Source organism: Lycium barbarum, chromosome 5, assembly GCF_019175385.1.
Source record: "Lycium barbarum isolate Lr01 chromosome 5, ASM1917538v2, whole genome shotgun sequence".
Classification (NCBI taxonomy): domain Eukaryota; kingdom Viridiplantae; phylum Streptophyta; class Magnoliopsida; order Solanales; family Solanaceae; genus Lycium; species Lycium barbarum.
Genome location: NC_083341.1, coordinates 121908838 through 121918927, shown reverse-complemented (window position 1 = coordinate 121918927; position 10090 = coordinate 121908838). Strand labels below are relative to the sequence as shown.

At 37.1% G+C, this 10090-nt stretch overlaps 1 protein-coding gene across 1 annotated transcript; it reads left to right on the top strand.

Moving 5' to 3' along the window:
* The first annotated feature begins 441 nt into the window (after positions 1–441).
* On the top strand, positions 442–8831 carry LOC132641319 (delta(3,5)-Delta(2,4)-dienoyl-CoA isomerase, peroxisomal). The gene is made up of 3 exons (XM_060358266.1): positions 442–1067; positions 1946–2080; positions 8387–8831. The coding sequence occupies exons 1-3, from the start codon at positions 572–574 to the stop codon at positions 8575–8577; spliced, it is 822 nt and encodes a 273-aa protein (XP_060214249.1). The 5' UTR covers positions 442–571; the 3' UTR covers positions 8578–8831.
* The last annotated feature ends 1259 nt before the right edge of the window (positions 8832–10090 follow it).

Here is a 10090-nt window from a genome sequence, read left to right as displayed (position 1 = left end):
TCGGGTTAATTGGGGCTGGGTCGGGTTTTTATGTGGGGACGGGTAAAAATAAGTTGGGGAATTAAATAATGACGTGGACCAATTACCTCGCGCGTGTCTAACACTACCCAGCCCTCAACTGGTCTGGGCCGCTAGAAGGGGAAAATAATTAAAACGTAAGTTGTTAAGGGGGGTAAATAAATATAAGTTAAGTATAGTTTCCAAACTGAGTTTTCGTGCCAAATTCAGGGGCTAAAACATGTCTTTAATGTAGTATTTTAGGCCCTTTTCGGTAAATGAAATCACGAGTCCGGTAAAAATAAGGGTATTTTAAGCCCCAAAGATTAACATGGAAGGTATTTTACTCAGATATTTTTGCATCAAATCTAATTGCATCAAATCTAAGGATATTTTAGGTCCTTTTCCGTTTAAAAAACAATAGAAATAAACACGGGTTCGTAAAAACAATACAATAATGAGCCACGGGAAACAGCCATCCAAAAACAGGGGGTTAAAAGGAAGCCGAATTGAATTTTCCATTTGTAAGTAGAAATTAAACCCAGTGAGCAGGAGTTACCTTTAGCAGGAAACAATGGAGGAGGAATACAAATCACTTCAAATCATCCAAAACTGCCCAAATTCTCGGGTCTACCACTTATACCTAAACGGACCGAACCACGTCAACGCACTATCCCAAGACTTCTTCACTGAATTCCCAAGAGCCCTCACCACACTCGATCAAAACCCCGATGTCGGCGTCATAATCCTAGCCGGCTCCGGCAAGCACTTCTGTTCCGGCATCGACTTGCAAACCCTAGCCGATGGCTTCAAGCAAACCGATTGCGGCCGCAAAGTGGAGAGGCTCAGGCGACATATCAAGTTCCTGCAAGAGGCTATTACTGCCTTAGAGTGTTGCCGTAAGCCGGTGATTGCGAGTGTACATGGCGCGTGTATTGGTGGTGCTATTGATATAATTACTGCTTGTGATATTAGGTTTTGTTCTTCTGATGCTTTTTTCTCTGTCAAAGAGGTGGATTTAGCTATTCCCGCCGATTTAGGGACGCTTCAGAGGCTTCCCACTATTGTAGGTATAGCTCTCAAATCAGCTGATTTAATAAATAATCGGGTTTTGCACGGATTGTCCTTTTCGGGTGGTCTTTAATTTTTACCCTTTGCCTAATATGCAGAGATTTTGAATTCGAATCCAGCTCAGTAAAAAATAGATGGTAGAAGTTTGGATTCGCAAGACAGAATTTTGGCCAAAACTCTACACCTTAAGGTAGAGTTTGAAATTCTGTCTCAAGCATGTCCAAACACATATTCACTTTTTTGGAATTTTTGAAGTTGGAGTTGGAGTTGTAAAAAGTAAAAAAATTTTGAAAAACAAGTTTTTCTTGTTTTTGGTATTCCGGAATACTAACTTCAAGTTGTATTCCGAATATTTATGGCCAAACGCCCAAAAGTAAAAAAAGTGAAAAAAAATTCCGGAAAAAAGTGAATAATTTTTATGGCCAAACGGCACCTTAATTTTTGATTGAGCAGAGTTTCAAACCCGAAACTGATTTTTAGTGTTTGGCAAAAATTAAATACCACCAATTTGGGGGACAAAAATTAAAGACCACCCCCAAGGGCAATCTTGCAAATTGTCCTTTAATAAATGATGTCAAAAGTTAATTGGGCTAAAATGCGGGTCATAGCCCAATCTACTCAATTCTTATTAAGTTTTAATTGCTTTATTTGTTCTTTTATAATATTTTGTACCTTATGAAATTATTATTTTTCTTTATAATAGCTATATATATAACATGTCAAATAAAAAAATTGAAAACATTTTCACAAGATTACTCACGAGTCAATTTGGGCTTGGGCTGAGCTGAAATGGGCTGAGCTAATAAATAGATGGTAAGCATGGATGGGTTGGGTGGATTATGTTTTCATGGGCTAATTTTGGCACCTCTAATTGTAGGGTTTGGAAATGCGATGGAACTGGCTTTAACTGGGAGGAGGTTTAATGGTGATGAAGCTAAAAGTTTGGGATTGGTGTCTAGGGTTTTTAGTTCTAAGGAGGCTTTGGAGGAAGGTGTCAAAGTTGTTGCTGAGGGTAAGGCTGTCATTTCCCTTATTATTTTTTTTTTTTCTACTCCCTCCGTTCACTTTTACTTTGTTCACTTTGGACTTTGCAGCCTCCTTTTAAGATTTACTCCCCCCGTCCCATATTAGTTATCCACATCAATAAAAATATCCTTCCCAAAATACTTGTCAATTTCCTATTTTGTCCTTAACATTAGTTGTTTTTAAAAGTAACCAATAGAATGTAATTTATTGGAGAGATAAGGGTAATGTAGTAAAAATCCATTTTTATTTATGGTTTGTGAACAAGTAATATTGGATTGAGAGAGTAATAATGAAGTATGCATTTTACCATAATACTCATATTAATTGGTGTAGAGTTTCAATAGATTTGAGAAATGATTTGAAAATGAGTAATTTAATGTTAAGGGAAAAAACAAGAAAAAATAAGTTTGCCTTTTTCTTGATATGCTGAAGTGGACAAGTAAAAGTAAAATTTATTTTTTGTATAATGGACAAGTAATGAACGGAGGGAGTACTCCCTGTCCCAATTTGACTGTTTTACTTTTTTTTTTTTTTTTGTCTGTCCCAAAAAGAGTGTTTAGTAAGTTGACAATTCCAACATTATACTCCCTCCTTTCATTTTTACTTGTCCAGTATACTAAAAATAGAAGACTATTTTTACTTGTCCAGTCAAGGAAACCAAGAGATAATTTTACCATTTCATACCTATTTTACCCTTGTTATTCTTTATTGGGTTGGAAACTTTGAGAGAATTGTTAGTGGCTACAATGCTACACAACTTTTAATGTTAATGTATATTTGATTGATTGCTCCTTAAGAGGTGTGCCAAGTCAAACATGACAAGTAAAAATGGACAGAGTGAGCACGTGACAAGTTTAAGACCACAAGATTTAAAGGACTACACATTGTTAATTTAAGACCACAAAATTCAAAAGTCTCCCTCTTTTTCTTGAACTCCGTGCCCAGTCAAATTGGGACGGAAGGAGTAGTAAAGTTCCATTTTTTTTTAATTTACATCTTCACTTCTATATTTCTTGGTTGAAAAACTAATACATTGTTCTTGTTCTATGTTGATGGCTAATTAAGTTATTTTAGAAGATTGTACACTAAGCAAGTTCTAGTGAAGTAGCATGTCAAGAAACAGCTTAGAATTTGAATTTAAGTGCATCATGATATCCTGTGAAAAGCTTTCATACTAAGTTTTGAAAGGATGTTATGAAATCTATAAAGTGAAAATCACAGAATACTTGGTAGACCATGTACCATTTAACATCTAGGCATCTACAGTATTAGCTAATATGTAAATTTACTTTGCTTCTCAATAGTGATATATTATATGTTAACTAATGACTAGTGAGTATGAACTTTGGGTTGTCAGCTATTGAGTACTGACACTAGAAACCATCTATAATTTCATTACCTGAGGATTTTCAAGGCTATGGTGGGAATTGCACTTTGCCCATCTTATCGCCTTCATGTAGAAATGGTGCTAAATCTCACTTGGCATTCATATTCCCTCCTCCATGGCTTCTTCACATATAGGCCTTTTTTTGTCCTCCATGCTTTAGAAGGACCTAATGGATGTTGGTGCAAAGCAATAAGGCAAAAGTATTGCTCATCTGAAGTTCTCTACTCTTTAATTGCTTCCCCCATCATGATAAACATAGCTACTTGACCATGAATTGATAATTCTCGACTCTTTCAACTTTACAAAAAATTTATTAGCAAGATTTCATCTTTGGCTTGTTGGCATGATATATGAGCTGCTGTCCTGGAACTTTGGAGCAAATGTCAACGTAATAAGTACCCCAGCAGATGTTGGAATATTCCCTTCCATTAATTGAAGCATTTTTTTACCTTTTATTAGCTTTGTTTATGCATGGATTTTATAGTCAGTGATAGGATTTTAATAAAACAGATTTATTTTATCGTCTCTTAATTTAGACTTCTTTTTGCCATTTTTCTTCTTGTACTCTAGTCTTTGACTTATACAATATAAACATACATCTCTTACGGTTGAGGGCTTAAAGTAGTCCTTGACTTTTTTTTTTTTTTGGTAAAGTAATAAAATTCATTAGTAAAACATCAAGAAGATGCAAGGTTACAAATGGGAAAAGCTGGCAAGCTTGGCAAAACCTGTAGAACAATCTAAAGATATCCTATCTCTACTGAACTAGAGAAAAGGAGCTGATAAAATCTAGAAAGTTACCCACATTGTTTACAGGGGCAAAAAAATGCCGACTAAAAAGACTAACTAAACACCTAGACTTTAGAGAGCAAATAGGAGTTGAGATTCCTTCAAAGCATCTGTTATTTCTCTCCTTCCATAGGGTCCAAAAAATTACTGCTGGGATCATTCTCCAAATTCTTTTAATGGATTTGTCAACTCTCCAGAGTATCCAGCTAGCATATGCATCTTTGATGTTGAAGGGCATTACCCATTGTAGACCAAGCATAGAGTAGAAGAAAAACCAGAGGCTAGCTGCTGCAGGGCAGTGCAAAAATAGATGGTTGACACTTTCATTGGTCTGCTTGCACATGGTACACATGTTAACAACTATTACACCTCTCCTTCTAAGATTGTCTTGTGTTAGGCATGCTTCCTTCAGTGCAGTCCAAGTGAAGCAAGTAACTCTGAGAGGCTGTCTGGTTCTCCATACAAGCTTCCAAGGCCAAACCTCTAAAAGGCTATTTTGAGAGCACCAGTTGTTGTAACATTCCTTCACAGTGAAAATCTTTTCCTTAGAATTGCCCCAGAGTATTCTGTCCTGAAAATCTGCCACCAAAGTACTTTGTCCCAAACTTTCTAATAGAGAAAGAAAATCATCAACTTCCCAATCCTGTAAGTTTCTCCTTAAAATTGGTGTCCAACAGTTGTTAACTCTATATTGAGCTAATGTTGCTTCTTTGTTAGAAGCTATCAGAAATAGTGAGGGAAATAAATCTTTTACTAAAGTGTCCCCAAGCCATTTGTCCTGCCAAAATCTGATCTTGAGCCCATTTCCAGCCTTGAATGAGACAGCCTGGAAGAATTCCTCTTGGAGACTACTGATGTGTTTCCATACGCCAACACCATGTGGTTCATTGCTTTTCTTTGCAGTCCAGTGGTCTTGAATACCATATTTAGCTTTGATGAACTAGAAAAAGCATCAGATGGAGGCTATGGAGGAGAGTGAAAAAGCTGTAGATGGAGGCTATGGAGGAGAGAGAGAAAAAGCTGTAGATGGAGGCTATGGAGGAGAGAGAGAGCTGGAGTCATGCTGGAGTGAGGGCTGTGATGGTGGTTTGAGGAGAGAGAATCAGATCTGGATCTATTTTGCTTACCTGGGAATCTGTGTCTGGGAGCATTTTTCCTTTGTACCTTAAAGTAGTCCTTGACTTATACAATATAAACATACATCTCTTACGGTTGAGGGCTTAAAGTAGTTTCTCACTATCCTAAAGGCATGACCTTAGGTTCTCTTCCTGCAAGTTGGAATGGCATAGTTCTCTATGATCAGTATTTTGAATGTTTGAAGAGAGATACACGAAAAAGTGCCATCTTTTTCTTCATCAAAAAAATAAAATAAATAAGTGCAATCTTTTCCGTTTCTCTTTATCTGTGGAGCTAATTGCACTTCAGTTTTCTAGCATCTTACACATGCTAACTCCTTACGAGGACCTCGTGTTACCATCTATGTTGCTTGTGCTCGGGTGTGGGTACCTAATACGGTTGCATCTAGAGAACGGATACTTCATCACATAAATTTTAGGAGTCAGGGGTATGGATTGAGTGCGGCTAATAGATGTATATAAGTGTATATTTAGCCACACACATAGAGAGAGACACACACGACATAAAAACACGACATAAAACCAGGTTCAACCATAGTTTTAACCTATGCAGCACAATGAAAGCATGTGTGTCTTGTTCCCTCCTAGAGGGAACCTGATTTTGAAGAACTATGTGACAAATCATATCTATGTCGATGGCTTATTATTCACGATATGTTTGACTTGAATTCACATCTAAAGAGCACAAAAAGTATGTATACATGCTGGAATTCTTAGGTCATAAAACTGTGTGCTCCCTCCATTCCAATTTTATGGTAAATTTCCTTTTCCGTCTCAAAAAGGATGAATCTTTTCTAAATTTGGAAACAATTTGACTCAAACTTCACATTTTACCCATAATGACAATATTTTAGATGTGTAAGACCACAAGTTTCAAAAGCCTTATAGCCACACAAATCTTATGACATGTTTAACACTAGTTGTTTCAAAAGTCCTTCCTCCTTTGTTAACGTCCGTGCCCAGTCAAATAGGTTCACGTGAATTGAAATCGATAAATTAATTGTTATTTTGGCGGAGGCTCACTTTATATCAGCTTTAACTACTTAGGATTAACTTCATCTTCCCCTCCTTCCCCGAGAGCCTTTTACAAGTTTATGAGTACAACTTAGCAACTCTTATATAACATCAGGCGGGGATAAGCTTAAATAGAGTAATATGATAGTGATGATTTATATAGCTAACTCTTAACTTATTTCATGTTGATGCATAGTTGTTGATTCTAGGGGTGTCAAATCCGTGGATGGGGCTGAAATTGGAGAGGTTAAAATGAGCTGAAGTAATAAATGGGCGGGTCATTTACTTGGGCTATAATGGGCTAAAGCCCGGGTTGGGTCATGACCGGCCCAATTTGTAACCAACTTGTTTTGGGATTGAAGCATATTTATTGTTGTCGTAGTTGTTTTGTCCCCTCGAATTATTGTCATAAATGTGTAATATATTATATATTAAAATCATTTTAATCACGTATGTAAAACTGAAAAACCATAACCTGAAACAAGAAAATTGACAGCATATCAATCACACTCTTCGCGTTGTAATTGCACAATTTGCACTATAGCCCACCATACTAACAAGAAATTGATTCAATATGGGGATAATTAGCTGTCCCAAGTGACGACCAAAATACACTCTTTCTTCAGGTCTTCAACATTCAACAATATCTCTAATACTTGGTATAGAAGTTAATAATTCATCAATATATTGTAGAAATAGTCCACACTCCTAAATATCTTCATATAGAAAAGAAAATATCAGAATACAAAGTTTGAAGGAGTTGAGTTGATTTTCTGCCATGGATCGTGAGCACTAGGTACCGGTGAAAAATATTTGGGCAAAGCCTGGAAGGAGTTTAGCGAAGTGGTTAAATAGTGGGTTGAATTGGGCATAGGAACTTGGGCTAAGTTGGAGATTGTTTAAAATGGGTTATGATTAAACGGGTCAAAGGGTAGCCCATTATTAAATTATCTTGTGCCCAACCCATAAAATTCTGGGCGCACTAATATTTGGGTCACATTTGACACCCAGTTGTTGTGCTACGTGTACAACTTGGCCCTCCATCTCTCAGTTGGGAAATAGGCAGTGGAACTTATGATTCACTTTCTCTATTTTATGTTGTGCTTGAGAGATGAGAGTCAATACTGACACATGTATGTTGAGGGGAGCATCCCGGAGTGAAACGTTGAAAAAGGCATGTAGGTAAGGCTCGATCCAACATGTCTTCGATTATTTAACAAGTGTCAACCCAAAAACATTGACTTCTGAATGATCCTTTCTTTTGTTATGTTGGTTTATCTTTGCCCAAGAAAGGAATTTGAAATTAACTTTTGCATGTTTTTGTGAGATAAAAATAGTAAGACACAGGGAGGCAAAAATGTTATTCACGATGTCCTCTTTATGTAAGAAAATTCTTGAAAGGGGGATTTGAAGATTAAATATGTTGAAGACGAAGAAACTAGAGCTCCAAGGCGGTTCAGATCTTCTATCCTACCCGTTTCCTACTGCACGTGCAGTACTAACATTGATTTATTATGGTAGTCTGTGTCCGTTAGTTTATGCCTTTTTCAAATCTAGTGAGGCCGTCTTCAGTTAAAAATCACTGAAGGCCGGAATCACACTGCCTTCTTTCCCTGCAATGGAAGATGTAGGACCTTATCTTCCATGGTTTGGGACCGAAGTTTGAACTGATGTCATTAAAGTATATCTTTTAAAATCTCGTGTGGTTCCCTGCTGAGTAAAATGTATGTGGTCCATCAATCTCACTTGTAGATTCTTTTCCGCTCATTGCTTCTAACATGAGTTTTCTGGTAACTTACCAGGCCTTTTTACTAGCTTGCTTCTTGTTCCTCCTCAGTTCTCTCTGGCATTAGTGAATAAATCATCTTTTAGCAAGCTTAGTCCTTAAGTTCTTGAATGTTGTTATTTTATGTAATTACTTAGACCTAGCTAATAAGTTTGTTGATGTTTTTTCATTAAAATGCAGAAATAGCTACAAAGTCTCCACTTGCTGTTATTGGAACAAAAGCTGTGTTGCTGAAAAGTAGGGATTTGACAGTGGAACAAGGCCTAGATTATGTTGCCACATGGAATTCTGGTACCCTGTTATCAGATGACTTGAAAGAAGCAATTTCAGCATATCGTCAGAAGAGAAAACCTAAATTTGCCAAACTCTAGATTGGTAAATGATGGCATTGATGGAATTTGAAAGGGTTAATAGATCTGCATGTGAACGAATAAGTCTGTCGGACGAGTGACGAGATTGAGAAGACACGCAATGATGCATAATTGTTGTCTTACTTTATGTAACTTTAGCTGTAGCGTCTAGTATGCTTAAGGTCGACACGAATATTTCTGTCTTGTGAAATTGTACTAGTTCTAAGCCTGAGATATGATATCATATGGAAAAATAACCCACTTTTCTTACCTTCTACTGCATTGCCAAAATGTTGCAGCATATGTGTTGTCATTATATGATGAGTTCACATGAAACTTACGGAACTTGCGAAAACTGACATCTCAACCACACCAGTCACCAGTGTCCAGCTTTAAATCACATGCATAGTCCGGCTTGCAATTAACGGTCAAATGCACTTGCCTAGTGTGGCAAGAAGTCTCATGTGGTTGACAACTGAGTTGTCCTGTTCTTTTTTTATCAATGCCTAAGTGAAGAGGTGGTGTGTCATCTTTTGGATCGTCTATGAATTATGCTAGTCTTTTAATAATACTTTTTTCGGTTGTGTCCAGATATGTGCTTCCTTTAGTACATCATCATGGTACAATCCTGCCAAATCTTTCTGCTGAAATTGCGGTCTCTCTAGTCAGCTAAGATTTAGAGTACACAACTTGTCACTTTTTCTCCCAAAATCAAAGAAAGTAATCATTTTTATATTTGGACAAAATGAGCATTTGCTTCAAAAGAGCAAAATAACAGGAAGGAGAAGAGACAAGAGGAGGGTGGGTGATGGGACAGAGCAATGAGTTTGCGTTTTATAACATGTTAATGCATTTGTTACTGTCATAAGAATGTAAAACAGGATTAGACAGGAAACCATCCATACAGATTGCACAGTGATTACCCTAATCTTGATGATTTGCTCCATTAGATTAGTTTCCCTCCCTTGTATGTTGTTATTTCAGGAATGCCTCGTGTGTATCTAGTCTAGAACAATAAATATGAGAGGATTAACAGTACGTAACTCTTCAGTTCAAATTGTTCCCTTTTTATTAGTAAGTCGTTTCTTGTAACAAAAAAGCAAGATGTTTTTTCATGTTCTATTAGTAAGTCGTTTCTTGTAAACAAAAAAGCGAATGTTGTGCGTTCCAAGAGCCCAATACGCTACCACAGGCTCGAACTAAAAAATATATAAAGGTTTGCGAATTGCCCTTCTTTTTGGGGTGGTCTTTAAATTTTGCCCCACCTATTTGAAATTTTTAAATTTTGTGCTTCGGCTAAAACCCATGAGTTTCAGGTTCGAATCCCCATTCAGTCAAAAATTTTAAAAAAATTTGCAAGGCAGAGTTTAAATTTCGCTATGCCCCCACCGGCATAAACTTGTGAAGGAATTACCAAAGTTATGCCGGGCCCGACATACTTAAGCCTTATGGGCAGACTTGACATAAGTATGCCGGGTCCGGCATAACTTTGGTAATTCCTTCACAAGTTTATGCCAGGTCCGGCATACTCATG

What these genes read in the sequence shown, in the direction of transcription:
- LOC132641319 (XM_060358266.1), top strand. Translation starts at nt 572, where the DNA reads ATGGAGGAGGAATACAAATCACTTCAAATCATCCAAAACTGCCCAAAT. An exon ending in GAGGCTTCCCACTATTGTAG is followed by an intron (nt 1,068 to 1,945) that starts GTATAGCTCTCA and finishes CTCTAATTGTAG; the next exon opens with GGTTTGGAAATGCGATGGAA. An exon ending in TGTCAAAGTTGTTGCTGAGG is followed by an intron (nt 2,081 to 8,386) that starts GTAAGGCTGTCA and finishes ATTAAAATGCAG; the next exon opens with AAATAGCTACAAAGTCTCCA.